Here is a 25125-nt window from a genome sequence, read left to right as displayed (position 1 = left end):
GTGTCCTAGGATAGTTTTATATCTAAACAACGCATAAAAAATTATTGACACATCAAATATGTCTTCTTGATTTAAACCTTTTTATCCTATGATCACAGATTTAGAAAAATGTGATATTTCTTCCAAGGACAATTAAAATATCCATTGTGCCATATTTATTTGGCAAATCAAAAATCATAATTCACCTCACGTTTGATTTGAAAGAGGAATAAAAAGGAAGGTGTAACCATGCTGTATAAGTTTTTTTTTTAATGTCCTATGGTATTACTAAACTAGTGTGAGAAGATAGATGTAGAGGCTTGTAAAATCATAAAATGGAAATTTGTGCATGCGTGTGTGTGTGTGTGTGTGTGTGGGGCGGGGAGAGAGAGAGGGGGAGAGAGAGAGAGAGAGAGCTTCATCCATCATTAGGTTGAAATGTTTAAGCATGAGATTACCTACATATTTGTCAAGGCTCTAAGATGAGGAGAAAATTGCATTTTTTAAATATGTGGAAACTTAAAGCTCCTAGTCACGTTGCCATCTTTTCATTAGACAAAAGTTTTCCACATACGAAGCATGTGTGACTTGTTCGTCTTGTAATAAAAAAAGACTCCATCCATGGTTGCACACTACCACCCATTTTTTTGTCATTTGTGAAGTTATAACCACATCAAAGCTTTGAAAATTGCTTTCATAAAAATTTTCTTTGGTGGTCCTGTTTTGACAATTGAAGATTTAGTATTTCATTTTTCCATGCTCTCCTTGACATGAATGGCATCCTAATCAACAACCAAAAAGAGCTCACCTTTCTCCACGTAAAAGTCATCCAAGTTATGATTTATTTAATAATACAACATATATATTTTTATCTGTTATTAGAGTCAAATTGTATGACATCTAATGTAATTAATATACAAATATTAATTAAATTAACCAATGCATTCGATATTATAATTCAATACATCTTATATCATGCTTTAAAGTAACGTCCCATATTTAAATATATTAGATGAAAGCACATAAAAATAAAATAAAAAATAAAACAGACATTTTAACTTTGAGATTGCCTAAAGTTCTAACTTGTTTGATACTAGTCTGGTAAACATGATATAAGAGTGTCCTAGCATATTTTTATGTTTTATTAACTCATGAAACATTATTGACACATCGCATATGTCTTTGTCTCTTTTGAATTGTATGATTACACATTTGGAAATACAAAATATTTCTTCTTCTAGGGATAAATTACATCTTGATCTAAATCTAAAATCAAAATTTCACCTTAGGTACGGGTACTAAAGAGGAATAAAATGGATATGGTATCCTATTATATCTTGGTTATGTAGTCTACGCACGATTAAGAAAAGCATGAAATAAAATTTCCCTAGGGAGAATAATTGGTTTATATAAGCATTGCCTTTTTTCAATCCTTGCTATACCACTCTCTATTCACAAATGCACAAATGCATACACGTGAGCGCATGCATGCTCGCATACATGCACGCACGCACACACACACATGCATACATGCATATATAGAAATAAAACACACACGCACACACACACATGTGCACATGCACACATACATACACACATGCACACACGCGCACACACACTTACACATAAAAATAAAACTCTAAGATTTCCTAAACAAGACATAAAAGTGTCCCAGGATATTTTTATGTCTAAAAACTCATAAAAATTTATTGACACATCAAATATGTCTTCTTGATTTAAACCTTTTTATCCTATAATCAAATATGTCTTCTTGATTTAAACCTTTTTATCTTATAATCAAAGATTTAGAAAAACATGATATTTCTTCCGAGGAAAATTGAAATATCCATTTTGCCATATTCATTTGGCAAATCAAAAATCATAATTTCACCTCACGTTTGATTCGAAAGAGGAATAAAAAGGAAGGTGTAACCATGTGTGTATAAGTTTTTGTTTTTACGTCCCATCACATACATTACATCACGTCCACATTTATCCACATCATATCTCATTCATTCCATCCACATTACATCACGTCACACCCATTCACTCACATATCATCACATCTCTTCACATTCACATCCACATATATTTACATCACATCACATCTTATCCCATCCACATCCACATCCAATCTTTTATGCATATGTTTATTCATACAAATCATTTATGATGAGAATCACTCTTTTAATTTAAAAAAATATCTTTTATGCATATATTTATGCATAAAAATCATTTATCATGAAAATAACACTTTTATAATCAAAATAAAAATTTCAATATGCTCCCTTCTATGCATAGAATCTAATTCTAAAGAAAGTAATATTTTTTTTATATAAAGTATTTTTAGTATGCATTTTTCTATACCTAGGATGAAAAATAACACTTTAAGAATACATATACGATGGGAATTACTCTTTTTGAATAAAAAAAAGTAAAACTTATTTTTCACAATTTTAGAAAATTTTGCCATAACCTCCTTTGTATGGCTGACCATTTTTCAAATTTTAAACTCTCTAAAATTAATTAGAAGTTTACCAAGAGTATTTAAATCATTCTAACGTAAACATTTTCTACTTATCAAAGAGAAACATTATGAAAAACTTGATTTTATCCATTAATCATTCATCTAAGATAAGGAATGGTTGGATTTACTAAAGAAGAAATAGGAATGCCTTTTTTCAATGAGGCATAACATCATATTCATATTAGAGAAGACAAAAATCTTAAAAAACCATAAAATGAAATAGAAAAGAGAAGAATCTCTAACTTACAAGGAGAATTTGAGAGCTTTCCTTTGGCTTGATGGTTTGAGGGATCTATTCTTGTTTGAAACAAGAGTGGCCACCAATCTGTAGAAGAGGGAAGGTCAAAAACTAATGAATTATGAGTAAATTCATAATTTTTGGCTCTTGGGAGAAGTAGGGTAATAGTGCAAAAACACTATTAAGCTTCAACAAAGCGAAAGGCTTCTATTTATAGGAAAAAGTTAGATTCTAACCAAGCCAACTGATTCTAAAATTTTTCAGATCAGTTTGGTCAATTTTTGACCATTTTTTGGTCAATTTAGTCCACTTTTGGATTTAGTTGAAACAGGAGAGAGGAGAGATAAAAATATCTCATTATTTGGGAGTTTAAAACTCTCCCATACATGTGAAATAGGCACCTCCTTCATGAGGGGGATTCCCCCATATTGAGGTGTCAAAAATGCATCATTTCATCTAAATATCTCTCTTTTTTAACTATTATCCTTGTCCTTAGTCAACTCTTCATCTTATGTGAGTATTTACTTATTTTTGGGGGATTTTTCTTTTATTCTTCTATTTATCTCCTCCCAACATTTGGATGAATCTTATTGGTCCATAGGAACCTTAATTTAAAATTTTAAAAAAATCTTGACCCCTAAGATAATGCCTCTTGAACAGATTATAGTTAATTTCTAATGCACCTTCTGAAAATCTTTTTGAACTTTTGTTTTGGGGAGAACTTATTTTAATAAGAAGAGATATTTTTTCATCAAAAAATATTTAAAAACTGAATTACCACTCTCTAGAAGATTTTCTCTCTCTAGGCCAAAACTGGTAGAAACAAGATCTTTTATATTTCTGAAGAGGGATTTGATTTTAGGGAAAGATGCTGGACATCTTGAGAGACTGGGGGAGGAATCTTACATTCTCTCCCACTTGAAAAACCCGAGATGCCCTCATCTCGCAAACTGGGAGAAATCCTGCAACAGATCGGCTTCATTCTCCCACCAGAGGTGGCATCTTTAAAAGGATAGAACTTCCATTTTACCAATAATTCTCTTAGAATTCTATTCCTGAGAATCTTTTCTTGAACATCAATAATTTCTTTAGGTTGGAGTTCCATCTGTCCTTGGGTTGAAGAGGTTAGGATTTCATCATCAAGTACATGATTTGGGCTTGGCACATATTTCTTTAGAAGGCTTACATGAAATACATTATGAACTTTGAGATGAGGAGGCAGAAGAAGCTTGTAGGCTAAGTCACCTACTTTCTTTGTAATCAGATATGGCCCACAATATCTGGGGGATAACTTCTTGTACTTCCCAAGAGATAGAGAACTTCTTTTGGGCTGTACTCTAATGAAGACCATATTTGCTTCTTCAAACTTTCTGTCTGTCCTCTTCATACTGCTTCTGTCGATCCTGGGCAGCTTTAATATCTTTACAAATTGACTGCATCTGCTGCTCCATGTCGTCAAGCATCTGTCTGGACATCTTGACCCTAATCAATGGGTCGGACCAAGTTAATGGAGTTAAGCAATCTTGTCCATACAGAGCTTTAAAAGGGCTCATCCCGATACTTCGGTGATAAGAAGCATTGTAGGCGAACTCGACTAGGTGTAGATAGCTTAGCCACTTCTTGGGTTCCCTGCCACAGCATGACCGAAGTATATCTTCGATTACTTGGTTTACCCTTTCAGTTTGACCCATCAGTCTCAGGGTGATAAGTTGTGCTGAGATCCAAGAAAGTTCCCACTGCTTCGAAAAATGCACTCCAAAACCTTGAAGTAAACTTGGGATATCTCGATCACTTACTATTCTCCTGGGTAGGCCATGCAATGTGAAGATTTTTTTGAGGAACACTTTGGCCACATCCACTGTAGTGTAGGTTTCTTTTACTGGGATCAGATGGGCAACTTTGGTTAGTCTGTCAACTACCACAAAAATGGAGTTGTAACCTGATTGCACTGAAGGTAATCCAGTAAAAAAGTCCATACTGATACATTCCCACTTCATCTGGGGGATGTCTAATGGATGTAACTTCCTGGGGATTTTTACTCTTTCAACTCTGACTTTCTGGCATGTCAGACATTAACGTACATGATTCAGTACATTCTTTTTCAGACCAGGCCAAAAGAAGCTTTTCTTTACAGAATCTCTTGCTTCAATAATCAAAGGATTTGATACTACAGTAATTGCAAGCAAGGAGGCTTTTCTGCTGAGGGCATCTGCTACCACATTTTCTTTGCGTCGGTGGTACTTGATTTCAAAATCAAACTCCTGTAAGGTCTGCATCCACCTTCTTTGGCGCATGTTGAGGTCCTTCTGAGTGAATATCCACTTTAACCTTTGATGGTCTATCATCAAAGTGAATCTTTTTCCCAGTAGGTAATGTCTCCACAACTTTAAGGCATAGACTACTGAAAGTGATTCCAGGTCGTGAACAGCATAATTCCTCTCATGCGTTTTGAGCTTTCGGGATTCATAGGCCACTGCATGATCTTCCTGCATGAGTACACCTCCCAGGGCAAAATTACGACCTCAAAGGGTAGAGAGAAATCTGGCAGCTTCAGAACAGGACTGGTTACCAAGGCGGTCTTCAGCTTATCAAAAGCACTTTGGCACCTGGCAACCCACTGAAATGGGGTATTCTTTTTGAGAAGGTTAGTCAGGGGTGGAGCTATGAGAGCATACTTTGGTATAAAACTTATGTACTAACCAGTCAATCCCAAGAATCCTCTGACTTCTTTCATTGTCTTTGGTTCAGGCCAATCTATGACTGCTTGGACTTTTGCGGAATCTGGATAAATTCCATCTTTGGATACCAAACAGCCCAAGTATTCAACATGGTCGGCAGCGAAAGTGTATTTGCTCTTTTTGGCAAAGAGTTGGTGCTTCCTTAGAATCTCAAGAAGTTTTCGGACATGAGTCTCATGGTCAGCTGCATTCTTTGAGTAAATCAGAATGTCATTAAAAAAAACTAGAACTAAATCATCCAAGTATTTCTGAGGATGTCCTGCATTAGGCGATTGAATGTAACTGGGGTATTAGTTAATCCAAATGGCGTGACAGTAAATTCATAATGCCCATAGCGAGTATTGATGGCTGTTTTCGGTATATCTTGATCATTGATCCTAATCTGGTAATACCTAGATTTGAGATCTATCTTTGTGAAGATCTGGGCTCCATTTAGCCTGTCCAGAAGCTCATCAATTCTTGGGATAGGATACTTATTCTTAACTGTCACAGCTGATTTAGACCTCTGTAGTCCACATAGAGTCTAAGCGTTCCATCTTTCTTTTTCTGAAAGAGAACTGGCGCACCCCAAGGTGAAACATTGGGTCTTACAAACCCTTGTTCTAAGAGCTATCTAAGCTGTTCCTTGAGTTCGATGGCTTTAGGAACTCGCATTTTGTACATGCGCAGGGCTGTTGGCTGAGCTCCGGAGTCAATTCAATCACATGATCTACTTCCCGAATTGGAGGCATTTCAATTAGCTCTGCTGGGAATAGATCATCAAATTCATTTAACCATTCTGGTTCTTTAGCCTTAAGCTTTGAGTCTACTGGGTTCATTTTGACAACATAAATTTGCTGCTTCTTTCTAAGTCCTTTCAGCAACCTAGAAGCTTTTACTAACTGAAGGTCTGGGGATCCGGAAACTCCAGTTCCTTGAACTTTGTTCCCGTGAAGGCCATGGAAGGAAATGGTTCCATTGTGACAGTGTATGTCAGCTTGATTTTTGTGGAGCCAATCCATTCCAAGGATCCCGTCAAAAACTCCCAGAGGTAAGACTTTGAACTGACAGTCGGTTACATTACCATCTAGATTGAACTGGATAAGATCTATCTCATGGTGAGTAAAAAGAGTCTTCCCACTGGCCAATTCAACTTGCATAGGTTTCCCTGATTTCTGTTCTAAGACTAGCTTACGCACGCATCCAGGGGAAATGAATGAATGAGAACTGCCTGAATCAATCAAAAGCTTACAATGCTTACCCTGATATTTTGCTGGAGTCTGGATGACTGAGAACTAACGGTTAGGTCCTTGGTTTTCAATTGTAGCAAAGATCTGCCCTCTTTCCTCTTCTATCTTTGGCTGCCCCAGTTCTAGGAAGGGGAGTTACTCTGGACAGAGGCAGATGGCTGAGCTGGAGTTCTTCTGGGGTTTCCTTGGCTTGGGCGAGACTGACCCTGATTAGACTGGTATGAAGGGTTTGGTCTCTGAATTTGGGGTCCTTGACTTCCCTGTCTCCTTGACATGGCAGGAGTCGGGCAGTCTTTCAGTTGGTGACCAAAACCTTGGCATCCAAAACATCAGTTTTCACTTCTGAGTTCATCCCTCTGATTTCTTGAAAGAGGTGGGGCTCCTGAGAAAGTATTCTGGGGGAAGGGTCTTCCTTCACTTCGGAATCTTCCTGCATCCTGATTCTGATTCGAGCCTTGCTGCCTCTTCTGGGGTGGAAAGTTTGAAGTACTTCCCTGGGCTTGGAATCTTTTAAAGTTAGAGGGTGCAAGATTTGGCGGGACCTTTACTATAAAGGCTTTGGCAAAATCCTTTGCCATTCTTACTGCTTCAGCCATGGACACTGGCTTGGCATTTTTGACCAGTGTGTCCAAGCGTTCGTTCATTCCTCGAATGAAATTGGCCATGAGTTGTTCTTCATCTAGAGGTGGTGAATATTTGAGTAGAAGAGCAAAGGCCTGGTGATATTCCTCGATGGTTTTTCTCCCCTGCTTTAGCTCTAAGAATTCGTTCATTTTGATTTCCAAAAATCCAAGGGGACAAAATCTCTTTCTTAAATAGGTTTTTCGGTCATTCCAAGACTGATTATTTCTATCTAGATGGTTGGTGTCACAGTGGTTCCTCCATGCTACCCTGGCTGTTTCCACTATTTTCAGCCGGGCAAGAGCCATTTTGCTCCGCTCATTGTAGCCTGTGACGTCAAAATATTCTTCCATGGCTTCCACCCATTTCTCCACAGCCTCGCCCAAGTTCTCCCCTTCTCCTTTGAAGGGTCCTTGCTAAGTCCTATGAAGAGCCTTGCGAACATCATGGTCAAGCTCGTCATCTTCAGAGAGAGGGTCTGGCTGATGGCCACCGTTTCCTTGTCTCATGATTCTGCCAAAAATTTATATATTATTAAATTTTTTATTTTGATATCATCCACAAGATCCTAAGACTCAAGAGGTTCAGAAAACAATTTCTTAAACAAGACAATGATCTTATTGGAGATTTATGACACATGTGCGATAACAGATTTTTCTTTATCAAATCGTCTGTAAACAATCACTTATACAACAGGGAATTTTTCTCCAGAAAACATTTCTATATTTATATAAAAGTTGCAATATGTACATAGAGAAGCTCAGCTCCAGAATCACTGCCTCAATCGTAATCGTACAAAGAAGTGAAACTGTGAAGAATACCATGGTACACACGATTCATTACACAAAGAGGTGCTGTAGTTCTATTTCTCGAGATAAAGCGGCTAAGAAGTCTAAAAAATCGGCATGAAGTTCTGAAGTTCCTGGGTGAATGATCAAAAAGTTGAACATGCTGAACAAGCCCTAGTCTTATCAGAATCATGGCCAAGGAAATATTTTGCTTGAGCCTCTGACGTTAACTGGTACTGATATTAATACACCGTCCTCCACAGAACCACATATATCGACGTCGCTCAAGAGGATCAGGAAAGTATGCTCTCAAAATGGCGAGCGAGTCTCACTCTGCTCATTCGAGTCGTAGCAGAGTTAATGAGGTGATCAAATGCAAGAGCTTTCATATCCTGACTCTAAGAGAGTCCAGGAATTCCAGATAGGTTCGGGGTGTCCATCTATAAATTTCCAATTCAATTTATAAGTTTTTAATTTTTGAAGTTCACATAGTATTAACAAGTGAAAAACATTTCTTTCCCAGATTTCTATTAAAAATTTAGGCAATTTCTCCTCTGATACCAGCTGTAAGATCCCTCTATCCCCTCCGCGCACTGTGGAACTCCCGGTTGCTGAGAGCGGAAGTGGCCCCCTCATGCGCGGGGTAGGGTTTCTCACTCGGGGCCTTGCCCACGAATGTCCGGGCACGAGACTAGGCTGGTGGTCACTCCGAAAACCGAAACCGAGAAAATTTCTCATGCTCAAAAAGCGGGGACGATTCCACCTTTTTGAATTTTTTTAACGAGTTTTTCTAACGAGATCAAATCTAAACTATCCTTCACTGAATAACCCAGATAGAAGGAAACTATCAGTGATATAATTCGATTATCTGAGCAATTTCAATGCTTTTTTTCTAATCAAGATCAGGCATAGCCGTTGATCCACTCAATTAAGAAATTTAGCAAGGAATTAACTAACTACTCGAATCCTAGCGTAATCCTAAGATCTTTCGGTTTGATTATTAAAACTCCACTGATTCCAGCGTAACCCCATCCAGCTAACCCCATCTGGCGCATGGGTTAGCCACCACCCTACCACTGGAATCGATAGAACCAAACAAGTACTCACCCACCCATAATTGAATGTCTTTCTTAACTTTAGCTTTAGAAAACAGATACGCACACACTCCTCTTTAAAACTTTAATATAAAAATAATCCATTGACAAAACAGATATGGTCACAGATTTCATAATTCAAAATTTCCATTCAATCCCTTATTTCACAAAAACAGTACCACTCTGGACTCCGTTGGGACCAACTGGTCAGCAACGAGATCCAGTAACAGATTACAATAATCATTTCGTCAACATACATATATATATCTTCCTCGACATACGTATGGGTGTCCTAAGCACCACGAGCCCGTGCATCGCCTGGTCAGAACCCTCGAGAATCCTCCTTTGGTGTCCTGGTACTTTACTCAGGGACTACTTCGTCGGTCCTCGCCCATCATACCGGAAGCACACCATTTTTTACCATACCCAAGCTGGTCAAGACCTGGGTAGGTTTTTGCCGCGTGAGCTGTCCCTTGAACACTCCCCGCCAGCTGTTGCAACCAAACTTCCCTTAGATAAACATATATGCCAAATGCTCCCTCCAGCATTCTAGTGTAAGACAGTCCTTTAAGAAAACAGGGTTTCTATGCAAGTTTTCAGTTTTGATTTTGTTTTTGAATACAATGGTTATATCTTAATTCTGTATCCCAATACTTCTAGATCACAGGTCTGGATTCCCAAACACAATTCCTCGAATTCTGTAATCTTGATCCTCAGATCAAAATCAAAGGTCTCAACTTAGTTTCAAGTTCGGTGGGTGATTTGATTGCATTTTTCCTCAACTGAACACATCGTCAAACTGACGAAGGAATTAGGTCTTGGTCAAAAGTCTGAATCAAAGTTTGGGTCTGGAAAGGTTCTTCCTAAACTATCTTTCTCAAAAGGTAATATTTCAATTTCTCTTTTTCTAAATTTCGTTCGTCGAATATTTGCTTACAGATTTCTAAAACATGAACTTTCTATAAGGAATAAAATAATCATTTATCTCGATCTTCGACTTTGATAGTTTAATCAAGAATTTTCTCATTACCATCTTAGTGAATATGAAACGATAGCATTTCTTCTCACAGATTATCTACTTATTCATTTTTCTAATTTTTGTGAAAATTAAACAGAGGATTAAGAGAACCCTTATTTAAATATAAAAATTCTATATGCATCTATTTATACATAAAATCTAATTCTGATAAAAGTCACACTTTTATCATCATAAAAATCATTTATGATGAAAATCACTCTTTTAATATGAAAGAATTTCTTTTATGCATCCATTTATGCATAAAAATCATTTATGATGAAAATCACACTTTTAATATTAAAAAAAATATATCTTTTATGCATACAAATCATTTATGATGAAAATCACACTTTTAATATAAAAAATATATCTTTTATGCATATGTTTATGCATACAATCATTTATGACGAAAATCACTCTTTTAATATAAAAGAATTTCTTTTATGCATCCATTTATACATAAAAATCATTTATGATGAAAATCACACTTTTAATATAAAAAAAATATCTTTTATGCATACAAATCATTTATGATGAAAATCACTCTTTCAATATAAAAGAATTTGTTTTATGCATCCATTTATGCATAAAAATCATTTATGATGAAAATCACTCTTTTAATATAAAAAAATATCTTTTATGCATACAAATCATTTATGATAAAAATCACTCTTTTAATATAAAAGAATTTCTTTTATGCATCCATTTATGCATAAAAATCATTTATGATGAAAATCACACTTTTAATCTAAAAGAATTTCTTTTATGCATAAAAATCATTTATGATGAAAATCACACTTTTAATATAAAAGAATTTCTTTTATGCATCCATTTATGCATAAAAATCATTTATGATGAAAATCACACTTTAATTATAAAAAAATATCTGTTATGCATACAAATCATTTATGATGAAAATCACTCTTTTAATAAAAAAATATCTTTTATGCATACAAATCATTTATGATGAGAATCACTCTTTTAATTAAAAAAATATCTTTTATACATATATTTATGCATAAAAATCATTTATGATGAGAATCACTCTTTTAATAAAAAAATATCTTTTATGCATAAAAATCATTTATGTGCTGAAAATCACACTTTTAATATAAAAATAATAATCTTTTATGCATATGTTTATGCATATAAATCATTTATGATGAGAATCACTCTTTTAATTAAAAAAATCTTTTATGCATATATTTATGCATAAAAATCATTCATGATGAAAATAACACTTTTATAATCAAAATAAAAATTTCAATATGCTCCATTCTATGCATAGAATCTATTTCTAAAGAAAGTATCATTTTAAAAAAATATTTTTAGTATGCATTTTTCTATACCTAGGATGAAAAATAACACTTTAAGAATACATAAACGATGGCAATTACTCTTTTTGAATAAAAAAAGTAAACTTATTTTTCGCAATTTTAGAAAATTTTACCATAACCTTCTTTGTATGGCTGACCATTTTTAAATTTTTAAACTCTCTAAAATTAATTAGAAGTTCACCAAGAGTATTTAAATCATTCTAATGTAAACATTTTCTACCTATCAAAGAGAAACATTATGAAAAACTTGATTTTATCCATTAATCATTCATCTAGGATAAAGAATGGTTGGATTTACTAAAGAAGAGAGGGGAATGTCTTTTTTCAATGAGGCATAACATCATATTCATATTAGAGAAGACAAAAATCATAAAAAACCATAAAATGAAATAGAAAAGAGAAGAATCTCCAACTTACAAGGAGAATTTGAGAGCTTTCCTTTGGCTGAGGAATCTACTCTTGTTTGAAACAAGAGTTGCCACCAATCTTTAGAAGAGGGAAGGTCAAAAACTGAATTATGAGTAAATTCACAGCTTTTGGCTCTTGGGAGAAGTAGGGTAACAGTGCAAAAACACTATTAAGCTTCAACAAAGGGGAAGGCTTCTATTTATAGTAAAAAGTGAGATTCTAACCAAGCCAACTGATTCTAGAATTTTCCAGATCAGTTTGGTCAAATTTTGACCATTTTTGGGTCAGTTTAGTCCACATTTTGAATTTAGTTGAAACAGGAGAGACGAGAGATAAAAATATCTCATTATTTGGGAGTTTAAAACTCTCCCACACATTTGAAATAGGTGCCTCCTTCATGAGGGGGATTCCCCCATACTGAGGTGTCAAAAATGCATCATTTCATCTAAATATCTCTCTTTTTTAACTATTAACCTTGTCCTTAGTCAACTCTTCATCTTATGTGAGTATTTACTCATTTTTGGGGGATTTTCCTTTTATTCTTCTATTTATCTCCTCCCTACATTTGGATGAATCTTATTGGTCCATAGGAACCTTAATTTAAAATTTCAAAAAAATCTTGACCCCTATGATAATGCCTCTTGAACAAATTATACTTATTTTCTAATGCACCTTCTGAAAATATTTTTGAACTTCTGTTTCGGGGGAACTTATTTTAATAAGAAGAGATATTTTTCCATCCAAAAATATTTAAAAATTAAATTACCACTCTCTAGAATATTTTCTCTCTCTAGGCCAAAACTGGTAGAAACAAGATCTTTTATATTTCTGAAGAGGGATGGCGAAGATGGTGGACATCTTGAGAGGCTGGGGAGGAATATTACAATAGTGTGCATGTGGACGTGTGTGCGTGTGTGTGTGTTTTATTTTTGTGTATGTGTGTGTATGCATGTGTGTGTGTGTGTGTGTGTGTGTGAGCATGCATGCATGCATGTGTGTGTTTGTGCACACACTCACGTGTATGCATTTGTGCGTTTGTGAATAGAGAGTGGTATAGCAAACAAGGACTGAAAAAAGGCAATGATTAGATAAACTAGTTATTCTCCCAAGGAAAATTTTAGTTAATGCTTTTTCTAATCATGCATAAACTACATAACCGAGAGATAATAGGATACCAAATCCGTTTTATTACTCTTTAGTACCCGTACCTAAGGCGAAATTATGATTTTAGATTTACACAATCAAGATGTAATTCATCCCTAGAAGAAGAAATATTTTCTATTTCCAAATGTGTAATCATACAATCCAAAAGAGACAAAGACATATGCGATGTGTCAATAATGTTTCATGAGTTAATAAAACATAAAAATATGCTAAGACTCTCTTATATCATGTTTACCAGACTAGTATTAAACAAGTAAAAACTTTAGGCAATCTCAAAGTTAAAATGTTTTTTTTATATGAATTCATCTAATATATTCAAATACGAGACGTTACTTTAAAGCATGATATAAGTTGTATTGAAATTATAATATCAAATGCATTGGCTAACTTAATTAATATTTGTATATTAATTAGACTATATGTCATACAATTTGACTCTAATAATCGATAAAAATATATATGTTGTATTATTAAATAAACTCTAACAAGGTTGCTCCTTACATGGAGAAAGGTGAGCTCTTTTTGGTTGTTGATTAGGATGCCATCCGTGTTGAGGAGAGCATGGAAAAATGAAATACTAAATCTTTGATTGTGAAAACAGGACCACCAAAGAAAATTTTCATGAAAGCAATTTTCAAAGCTTTGATGTGTGGAAAACTTTTGTCTAATGCAAAGATGGCAACGTGACTAGGAGCTTTCTATTCCCACCTATTTAAAAAATGCAATTTCCTCCTCGTCTTAGAGCCTTCACAAATATGTAGGTAATCTCATGCTTAAACATTTCAACCTAATGATGGATGACGTTCTCTCTCTCTCTCTCTCTCTCTCTCCCTCCCACACACACACACACACACACACACACAAGCACATGCACAAATTTCCATTTTAAGATTTTACAAGCCTCTACATCTATCTTCTCACACTAGTTTAGTAATACCATGGTTACACCTTCCTTTTTATTCCTCTTTTGAATCAAACGTGAGGTGAAATTATGATTTTTTATTTGCCAAATGAATATGGCACAATGGATATTTCAATTGTCCTTGGAAGAAATATCACGTTTCTATAAATTTGTGATCATAGAATAAAAAGGTTTAAATCGAGAAGACATACTTGATGTGTCAATATTTTTTATGAGTTGTTTAGACATAAAACTATCCTAGGACACCTTTATGTCTTGTTTAGGAAATCTTAGAGTTTAAATGTATTTTTTATTTTTACATGTGAGTGTGTGTGCACGCGCGTGCACGTGTATGTATGTGTGTGTATGTGTGCACGTGCACGTGTGTGCGTGTGTGTGTGTATGTGTGTATGTGTTTTATTTCTGTGTATGTGTGTGTATGCATGTGTGTGTGTGTTTGTGTTTGTGTGTGTGTGTGTGTGTGTGTGTGTGTGTGTGTGTGTGTGTGTGTGTGCGTGCACGCAAGCGTGCATGCATGTGTGTGTGCACGCGCTCACGTGTATGCATTTGTGCGTTTGTGAATAGAGAGTGGTATAGCAAGGATTGAAAAAAGGCAATGCTTAGATAAACCAGTTATTCTCCTAAGGGAAATATTATTTGATGATTTTGTTAATCGTGCGTAAACTACATCACTGAGAGATAATAGGATACCATATGCGTTTTATTCCTCTTTAGTACCCGTACCTAGATTTTAGATCTAGACACAATCACGATATAATTTATCCCTAGAAGAAGAAATATTTTGTATTTCCAAATGTGTAATCATGCAATCCAAAAGAGACAAAGACATATACGATGTTTCAATAATGTTTCATGAGTTAATAAAACATAAAAATATGCTAGGACACTCTTATATCATGTTTACCAGACTAGTATCAACAAGTCAAAACTTTAGGCAATTTGAAAGTTAAGATGTTTTTTTAAAATGTGAATTCATCTAATATATTCAAATAGGAGATGTTACTTTAAAGCATGATATAAGATGTATTGAAATTATAATATCAAATGCATTGGTTAACTTAATTAATACTTGTATATTAATTAGATTATATATCATACAATTTGACTCTAATAATCGACAAAAATATATATGTTGTATTATTAAATAAATTCTAACTTCGTTGCTCCTTACGTGGAGAAAGGTGAGCTCTTTTTGGTTGTTGATTAGGATGCCATCCATGTCAAGGACAGCATGGAAAAATGAAATACTAAATCTTTGATTGTCAAAACAAGACCACCAAAGAAAATTTTCATGAAAGCATTTTTCAAAGCTTTGATGTGGTTATAACTTCACAAATGACAAACAAATGGGCAGCAATATGCAACCATGGATGGACTCCTTTTTCATTACATGACGAAAAAGTCACACGTGCTTTGTATGTGGAAAACTTTTGTCTAATGAAAAGATGGTGACGTGACTAGGAGCTTTCAGTTCCCACCTATTTTCAAAATGCAATTTTCTCCTCGTCTTAGATCCTTGACAAATATGTAGGTAAGCTCATGCTTAAACATTTCAACCTAATGATGGATGAAGTTCTCTCTCTCTCTCTCTCTCTCTCTCTCTCTCTCTCTCTCTCTCTCTCTCTCTCCCCCCCCCCCCACACACACACACACACATGCACAAATTTCCATTTTATGATTTTGCAAGCATCTACATCTATCTTCTCACACTAGTTTATTAATAGCATAGGACAAATACAAAAAATATTGGATAGTTTTCTTATTTCTTCTCAATCTACATTATGTAAAATTTTATTAACATAGAAAATATGGAGCATACACCATGGTTACAAACTCATGGATACACCATGGTAAGTGGTGTAGCAAGGATTGAAAAAAGTGAATGCTTAGAAAAATCCTTCTCTCAAAGAAAATTTAATTTGATGCTTTTCTTGATCATGCTTACTCTAAGAGATTAAATAGATAATATGAAATTTATTTTCATGGAAACAAAAATTATAGATCATGGTTTCACTTTCCTTTTAATTCCTATTTTGCATCAAAGGCAAGGTGAAATTTTGATTTTTGCTTTGGCAATGAATTTGGCACAATAGAGATGTCAATTGTCCTTGGAAGAAATATAGATTTTTCTAAATGTAAATGTGCAATCATACAATGCATAAGATACAACTAAGAAAAAAGACATATTTGATGTTTTGATGAGTTGATATGACAAAAAATATCCTAGGACACTTTTATATCTTGTTATCAAACTATTACTACACAAATCAAAATGCTTGCCTTTAGATAATCTTAGAGTTTAAATGTACTTTTTTTTTGTGTGCACACGTGCACGTGTGTGTGTGTGTATATACAGTGTATATACATTTGCGTGTGTGTGTGTGTGTGTGTGTGTACATTAATCCATACATCTAATGCATAATATAATATGCATTAGATTATTGTATTAAATGCATTAGATAAGGCAACATTCTAGATTTGAATATTTATTAGATTAGATGTAATAATTTAAACTCTAATAACTAATAAAAATTATATCATTAAGGAATTTAATTTCGTAAGATTAGAAAATGGGAGGGCATGGTAAACCCCTTAAAGATTTTATCAAAACCCCCTCATGTGACATATCGGTAGAAAGCTCTTGAAGAGTAGGTTCTAAATCCACATTCTCCGATAACTTTCGAGTTGGTATACTCAAGATACACCAAAAAGTAGATTGAAAAGAAAATTCTCAAAGTAATGAGATTTTCCCAAACGGTCTTAAATAAGAGAGATTACTTTAAAGCATGATATAAGATGTGTTGGAATTATAATATCAAATGCATTGGTTAACTTAACTAATATTTGTGTATTTAACTTTCTAAACTTGAATATTTATTCGACTCTAATAACCGGTAAAAATATATATCTTGTATAAATTATAATTTTCTATTTTGTTTGTTTTGTGCGTGGGTGTGGGAGAAAGAGAGAGAAATTGAAAACGCGGGCGGCGGTGTGGTCGTTGCTTACGCGGAGAAAGGTGAGCTGTTGATAGACGGCATGGAAAAATGAAAAACAAACAAACACATGGGCGGCACTGAGTAACTATGGATGGGCCATTCATTACAAGGCGGATAAGTCACGCGGTCTTCGTATGTGGAAGACTTTTGAAGACTGGTCTGGCGACGCGACTAGGAGCTTTCAGTCCTACCTATTTAAACCTTCCACACACAAGCCTCAAGGTCTAGCCATCATCATGCAGCAGCCGCCATGGCAAGCAGCAGAAGACGCAGCTACCGAGCAGCACTCTTCAACCGCCTCTCATCCTCCTTCTTCATCCTGACATTTCCTGTGATTGCTTTTGCTACTGTGTTATATCCCAACACTACATTAAGCCCAGCTTCTTCTGCATCCCATTGGACCTCTGCCAATGGCACATTCTCCATGGGATTCTTCTCCTTTGAGCCCAATAGCTACTATGTGGGCATCTGGTACTCCTCCCTGCCCACCAATCAAAGCATCATCTGGACCGCTAACCGCAACCAAAGTGTTACCCTGAATAGTAGCCTCCAGTTCACATCCTCTGGCCAGCTTCAGCTCATCACTTCAAACTCTTCTGTCATATGGTCTGCCTCTAATCTCACATCTAATGATGTTGTTAATCATGCCGCACAAGCAGAATTGCTAGAAACAGGCAACTTTGTGCTAAGAGATGTCACATCTACTGTCATCTGGCAAAGCTTTGACCACCCCACTGACACCCTCCTGCCAGACCAGAACTTCACATTCTCTAACAACCCCTCCCTTGTGCCTTGGATTAGCACCATTGACCCCTCTCCTTCAACTGTTTACACCTTTGTCTTCGGACTCACTGGCGGACCGACCGGCAAAATCCGCCTTCTGTACCAAAACTCGGAGTACTGGACGGAGCCTCTGACAACTCCTGATACATCTTTTGTCAATCCCACATTCAGTCTCGATTCCAATGGCACGATCAGCCTACGTGACAGTGATGGTGAATTAATATGGTCTAATGTCAGCTGCCCAATAGCCTCAAACAGCATTACAAAGGTCCAGCTGGGTGTGGATGGCAACCTTAGGGTTCTCACTTGGTCTTCCAACAAATGGAATACTGAATGGAGAGCTCTATATCTACAATGTGATGTGTTTGGTACTTGTGGAGATAATGGTGTGTGTAATAGAGATCAAAACAACGTAACTGTGGGGGGAGGTGGATGCCCTGTACCAGAGGCCCCGACAGATACAATATGTTCTTGCCCATCAGGTTTTACAAGAGTTGATGGGAATTGTAATCCGCGGTCTCCTATAAATTGCTCGCGATATATGACCACCTCGGATCACACTGAATTTGGAGTGCCTGGTGCGACACCCAATAGTCAAACCTTAAGCCAGCAAGCTTGCATTAACCAGTGCCTCGGGGATTGTAATTGCACAGCAGCCACATACCAGAATTCTACCTCAGATTGTTGGCTTTACCAGGGAAGCCTTTTCAATGGCGTAACATATTCGCAGTATGCGAAGACATCTTTCATCAGAACTATTGCTAGTAATAGTCCAGCTGCATCCAGCTCACAACACAGGTCCTTTCCTGCTTATGCTATAGTCCTTATAGTGGCTGGCTCTTTGGCACTCCTCTTCTTTGCTGGTTTCTTCATAAAATTTCAGTATAGATCAAGGTTTCCCACTTTCAAAGAAGTTCTTCTTCCCGACATGGCCGACAGGCTTGGAGGACCAAGGCGCTTCTCTTTCGAGGATTTATACATGGTGACTCGGGGATTCCATGAAGAAAACAAGCTAGGGTCTGGTGGATTTGGGTCAGTATACAGAGGAATCTTTACAACACCCACAAGTCCGCATGGAAAGCTGGATGTGGCCATCAAAAGGCTCAATCAAAGACAGCGCTCTGACAAGGCCCTTGATGAAGAAGACGACAGTGATTTTATGGCAGAAATTGAGACCCTTGCAGCCATTAGACATGTCAATGTGGTGAACCTGATGGGGTTTTGTGCCCAGGGTCCCGAACGCCTTCTGGTGTATGAGTTTGTAGCAAATGGCTCCCTCAACAACCATCTCTTTTCTGAATCAAGCTTACTCAATTGGGATATGCGCTTTCAGATCACAGTAGGAGCAGCCACCGGTATCGAATATCTACATACCCACTGTCCCAAGAAGATAGTGCACAGGGATATCAAGCCTGCCAACATTCTCATAGATGAGGAATTCAAAGCCAAAGTGGCAGACTTTGGGATATCTCAGATCATGGGTCCTGAGAGAGCATATCTCACAAATTATAATCCTCGAGGAACTCCTACCTACATGGCGCCAGAGTGTTGGCAGGTGGGAGCTCTGGTGACAGAGAAGGCAGATGCTTATAGCTTTGGGGTGGTCTTGCTTGAAATTGTGAGTGGAAGGAGGGTTAGAAAACAGCAATATCATGAAGAAGATGATGATGATGGTAGAGACCAAGGTAGGAGGAGGATAAGAGTGTTGTATCTTCAGCATGCTCTTGAATTGATGGAAGTGGGGAACTATGGAGGTTTGATTGATGAGAGATTAGAAGGTGTGTACAACAAAAAAGATGCTGAAAGGCTTGTTAAGGTTGCATTTTGGTGCCTGCAGGGTAACCCTGAGCAGCGCCCCTCCATGGAGGACTTGCTTCTCATGATCAAAGGGCACAAGGCAGTGGATCCGCCGCCAGTGACTGGCCTCTATGCCTTTCACCTTGGCAGTGATAGCCATAGCTCAAGCCTCAGTAAAAGTACCATCAACCCCGAGCAAGTCTCCGAGGGGCGCTGATGATGAGAAAGGGGCTCTTGATGTACATGCATGCATGCATACTTGACATGAACACAAGATGATTATGTACATCACTTATATTGGATTAATAATGTTGTAGCTCTTGACATGTATGTATAAGTAACATATGCATCTAGGTAGCAGCAAGGAAAGCAATAGGTAGGAATCCATTATGGGAAGAGCAGCAGACCTAGGATAACTAGAAAGCTTTCACAAAGTTGTTTGTTTCCCAATCCAAGCACTATGTAGTTTGATCAATCTTGAAATAAAGTAACACATAAAGACCATGAGTTAAAAGCTTATACAGCTTTGTATCACATGCCATGAGTTAATAACCATCATCATCTTCTTCTTCTTCTACCCCTATCATGTCAAAAATTGCAAAAGAAACTTGGTTTGTTTGTTTGTCTTTATTTTCAAAGGGAATTGTTTCACATTCCTTGTTTATAGGAAGAAGACGTACACGTCGTCTCTTAAACTAACGTTGTATACCTCCTCCTCCTCCTCGTTTTTGGCTTGCCTCTTTTTATGTTTTGTAACATGTTGTACTATTACCCTCACTATTTTGCCCTTGCCACAACATTCACCCACGTGTCACTCTGTGACCATCTCATTTTACCATGTGTAAGAAAAGAGAGTTAAAGAGTGAAAGATAAATATTATTCAAATTCAAATTATAGTGTAAAGAGGGAGCAGTGCTGTAGGGAGAAGTGTTAAAAATATACTTTTTTCTAAAAGGGCAACCTTTAAGTCCAATAAGTTTTTGTTAAAAAAATGCATAGAATAATCAATTTTATAATTAAATCCTCAAAATTTTGAATCTTTAAATTCAAGGTTAAACTGGTTTTTCTCAATTTGAATCATAAAAATAGGACAATCGAGTGTGTGCACGCATGAAACGTAACCAATATTTTGTTCCATGATCTATGCACAAAACTTCTCAAAATTTACAGTAAAAATCACATCATACTTTAGAAAACGAAGAGATTTCAATAAACCATAATCATTGATAATCCAAAGTAACATAATAATCGCCAATACAAAATCTCAAAATCAGAGAGAGAATCACCAACAAAAAGATCTAGCCAATAGGGCTTTTCTTCGACGCCCGTCCACCCAACCTCCACGCTGGACGTCACTGGCAATCTCATTTTAGCATATCTAAGAAGAGAGAGTTAAAGAGTGAAAGACAAACATTATTCAAATTCAAATTATAGTGTAAAGAGGGAGCAGTGCTATAGGGAGAAGTGTTAGAAATAAACTTTTTTTCTAAACAAGCAACCTTCAAGTCGAACAAGTTTCTGTTAAAAATATGCATAGATTAATCGGTTTTATAACTAAAACCTCAAAAATTTGAATCTTTAAATTCAAGGCTAAACCATTTTTGTGATGAACTAACTTTCTTTAATATGTTTCTCTGACAAATAAAGCTATCTACCCCCTCATGCAAGGCACTGAAAATTAAGGGTCAATTTGGTGTCTGGGCCCTGTTTTAGGTGTGCGTTGCGATGATATTTACGATGTAAACTCCCATATGAGTTTCCTTTTAGGCTAAACTACTCACTATGACCCTCTTATATATTATCTAACATGGTTAAGTATAGAATAGAAATCACTTACAAATGACACCACAAAACATGTATTAAAAGTCCCAAAATTGACCAAAAATTAAAATATAAAAAATTACTAAATTTGTGACCAAACTTAATCGTTTATATCCTCTAAGAAATTTCTACTTTTCAACATTAAATATAGATGCTAAAAATCGTTGAGTCAAATGGGCCCAAAAATACCTACATATGAGTACGTTACAACACACTCATATGTACATATGCATGCATGCATATGAGTACGTTACAACGTACTCATATGCTAAAAATCACTTTTATAGTCTCCGAGGGGCGCTGATGATGAGAATGTACATGAATGCATGCATACTTGACATGAACAGAAGATGATTATGTACATCACTTATTGGATTAAGAATGTTGTGGCTCTTGACATGTATGTATAAGTAATATATGCATGTATGCATATATTACTTATACATGAATGTACATGAATGCATGCATACTTGACATGAACAAAAGATGATTATGTACATCACTTATTGGATTAAGAATGTTGTGGCTCTTGACATGTATGTATAAGTAATATATGCATGTATGCATATGTATGTAGGTAATAGCAGGGAAAGCAATAGGTAGGAATCCATTAATGCTCTATACCTTATTGAAAGGGTATAATACCTATGATAACTGGAAAGTTTTCACAAAGTTGTTTGTTTCCCAATCCAAAAACTATGTAGTTTGATCAATGTGAAAATAAAGTAGCACATAAAGACCATGAGTTAAAAGCCTTTATAGGTTATGTCAGAAATTGCAAAAGAAACTTTTTTTGTTTGTCTGTCTATATTTTCAAAGGAAATTGTTTCACATTCCTTGCTTATAGGAAGAACACGCCCACGTCGTCTTTTAAATTAACATCGTATACCTCCTCCTCCTCCTCCTCCTCCTTTTTGGCTTGCCTCTTTTTAAGTTTTGTAAGATGTTGCAGTATTACCCTCACTATTTTTCTCTTGTTGCCACAACATTCACCCACATTCCACTCTATGGCCATCTCATTTTATCATGTATAAGAAGAGAGAGTTAAAGAGTGGAAGACAAACATTATTCAAAAGAGGGAGCAGTGCTATAGGGAGAAGTGTCATACATAATTATTTTTCTAAAAAGGAAACCTTCAAGTCCAACTAGTTTTGGTTAAGAAAATGCATACATTAATCAATTTTATAACTAAAACCTCAAAAATTTGAATCTTTAAATTCAAGGCTAAGCAAAATTACAACCGGTTTTTCTCAATTTGAACCATGAAAATAGAACACTCTAGTGTGTCCACACTCATGCACACTCACATATACATGTACATGCATAGACACATGCACATGGTCGTATACTTGTATATGCACATACACGCACACACGACTACGCATGCACACAAAGTCTCACACACTCACATGCATGCACACAGAATCAACACACATCCAATTGCCCACATGCACGTACATGCATACACATCCACACACATGCACATAACACACATACACACATTCGCTAGCATGCACACACACACTTGCATACACACGCACAACACAACTATACATGTGTGTACACACATGCATGTATGCATGCACGTGCATGGGCACACAAGTGCACGTGCATGCATACACATACATTCGTGCATCCACATACATAGACACATAGATGGACACATAGATGGGTGCACACACTCTCTTGCATACATGCACACAGAGATACATAAGTGTGCATATACATAGGCACAAGCACATATAAGAACACACATGGTGCACGTGCACATGTGATTGTAAGCACACACAATCTTACACGTGCACACAGAGAGTCGATATACACAGTCTTAGCTTAAGGGTAATGTGAGCTACCTTCATTAAGGCTTTAACAAATGATGGTGCACTCACACAAACATGTGCATGCATACACTATTGACACATAAAGGCACACACACTCGCATACACGTGCGTACACACAGAGTTACATGTGCAGGTGGATGCACACACTCGAGCATGCAAACACACAAACACATATGCATGTATGCATGCACACATAAGTGTTCGTACACGTGTACACATACACATGTGTAAACAAAGTTGACACACAATCACACACCTATAGTTGACACACACATAGTTTAAGTGTGAGGGTAGCATGAGCTGCCTTCATCAAGGCTTTACTAGTTAATGATGCAGTCACATAGACACGTGTGCACATACTATTTGCAAATAAATGCACACACACTCATAGCACTTACACTACAACAGAATGAGAGTGTAGCAACAAAAATATTATCCCTTGTATAACTAGAAGGGTAGCGATGTGTCGGGCCCATTTTGTAAAGAAGCTGCTATTTTTGTTGTAATGGGATCGTTGCTCAGTAGAGCGAAATTTGCTATTTAGTAGCGAAATTGAGTAGCAATATTTTGCTTCTGAGTAGCGATAGAACTGAGTGAAAAACAAAGTTGAGGCAGACTGGGAAGTCTGCACAAGACTCTCGAGTCTCCCCTAGTTCTTTTTTTAATACAAATATAGTAAAACTAACACAAGTTCATGTCCTACTCATCGTCATGGACACATGTAATGTAAAACTTTACAAATATAGAAAAAAAGGACAATTACAATTCATGGTTGGAACATGTCGTAATTCTATCACAATACTTGGTGAAATTACTTAAGTGTATGAGTCCAAAAAGGTCATATACAAAATAAAGCATAATGAAAATCTATGGAGTTAGGGGGTCTACATCTCATGCATTTCGATTATTTTTGTCCCTTTGAAACTCCACCCTCTTCTCTCACATTTCCATTACTTCTTCACATCGAAGAGTTAACCCTCATTAGGGTTAGCTAAGTGCACCTCTCCGAAATTGACCCTTGTATGTTGTTTCTCTTCTTCTCTCCCTCTATCTTGTGTGTAAGGTAGTATGTTAGGATTAACATCTTTGATGTGCTGTTGCTGGGGATTGTATTTAGCTTAGGGTCCTCCACTTTGTTGATTTACTAGAGTCCTTATTTGACTCGGTTGGAGTGCAAATCCATCGGTTGTTTGCTTGAGTTTGAGCTTGTTTTTGTTTGTTTATGGTGATTCCATGGAGCAATGGAGGTCAATCGAGCATTGGAGCATTGATATCTTCACCGAGCATGGGAGAAGCAAGTAAGTGTTCAAACATTGCCCTTGACATTCATGCAAATGTCTGATCTTTTGTTATTCTTTCATCAAGTTTGCACTGTAGCTTAATTAAAAAATTAATCTTAATTAGTTAGGTTTCTTTAAGCATTGTAGGCATTAATAGATAGCTTGAGACTAACTCTAGCTCTCTATTAAATAAAAAATCCAAAAAAATAGTGGGAAGATATCTAAAATTGCAAGAATCTGAGGGAAAAACAAGGCAAAAATCACATTCTGTAGGCTTTAATGAGAAGCAAGCAGTCTTTCCTTTTACAGGCCATGACTGTGGCATGTATGCCACACCCCTTCTTTTCTCTAGGGAGATTTCTGTAAGGTCTGGGATGATGTACCCTTTCTCAATTCATTGTATGCCTTGGCCCATACCTCCTTCAAGCAATGATGTAGGAGTGCTATGGACTTTGAGGACAACTTCAAGGAAACACATTCCTAAGAACTTCATGAGGGTACATCAGAAGTCTCATTCAAGACCACCAGCACTACATCTAAC

General features: G+C 36.4%; 1 protein-coding gene across 1 annotated transcript; it reads left to right on the top strand.

Annotated features, from left to right (window-relative positions):
* The first annotated feature begins 17272 nt into the window (after positions 1-17272).
* Positions 17273-20161, top strand: LOC147617909 (G-type lectin S-receptor-like serine/threonine-protein kinase At5g24080). Its single transcript, XM_086776160.1, has 2 exons — positions 17273-18643; positions 18785-20161. The coding sequence occupies exons 1-2, from the start codon at positions 17313-17315 to the stop codon at positions 19857-19859; spliced, it is 2406 nt and encodes an 801-aa protein (XP_086632286.1). The 5' UTR covers positions 17273-17312; the 3' UTR covers positions 19860-20161.
* The last annotated feature ends 4964 nt before the right edge of the window (positions 20162-25125 follow it).

Source organism: Cibotium barometz, chromosome 36, assembly GCF_041138505.1.
Source record: "Cibotium barometz isolate CiBa-2024 chromosome 36, ASM4113850v1, whole genome shotgun sequence".
Lineage (NCBI taxonomy): Eukaryota > Viridiplantae > Streptophyta > Polypodiopsida > Cyatheales > Cibotiaceae > Cibotium > Cibotium barometz.
The sequence above is the reverse complement of the archived record's forward strand: the minus strand, read 5'-3'. Positions and strand labels throughout refer to the sequence as shown.

Coding starts and splice junctions, on each gene's coding strand:
- LOC147617909 (XM_086776160.1), top strand. CDS start 17,313: ATGGCAAGCAGCAGAAGACGCAGCTACCGAGCAGCACTCTTCAACCGC. Junction 18,644..18,784: donor GCATCCAGCTCACAACACAG/GTCCTTTCCTGC, acceptor CATGGCCGACAG/GCTTGGAGGACCAAGGCGCT.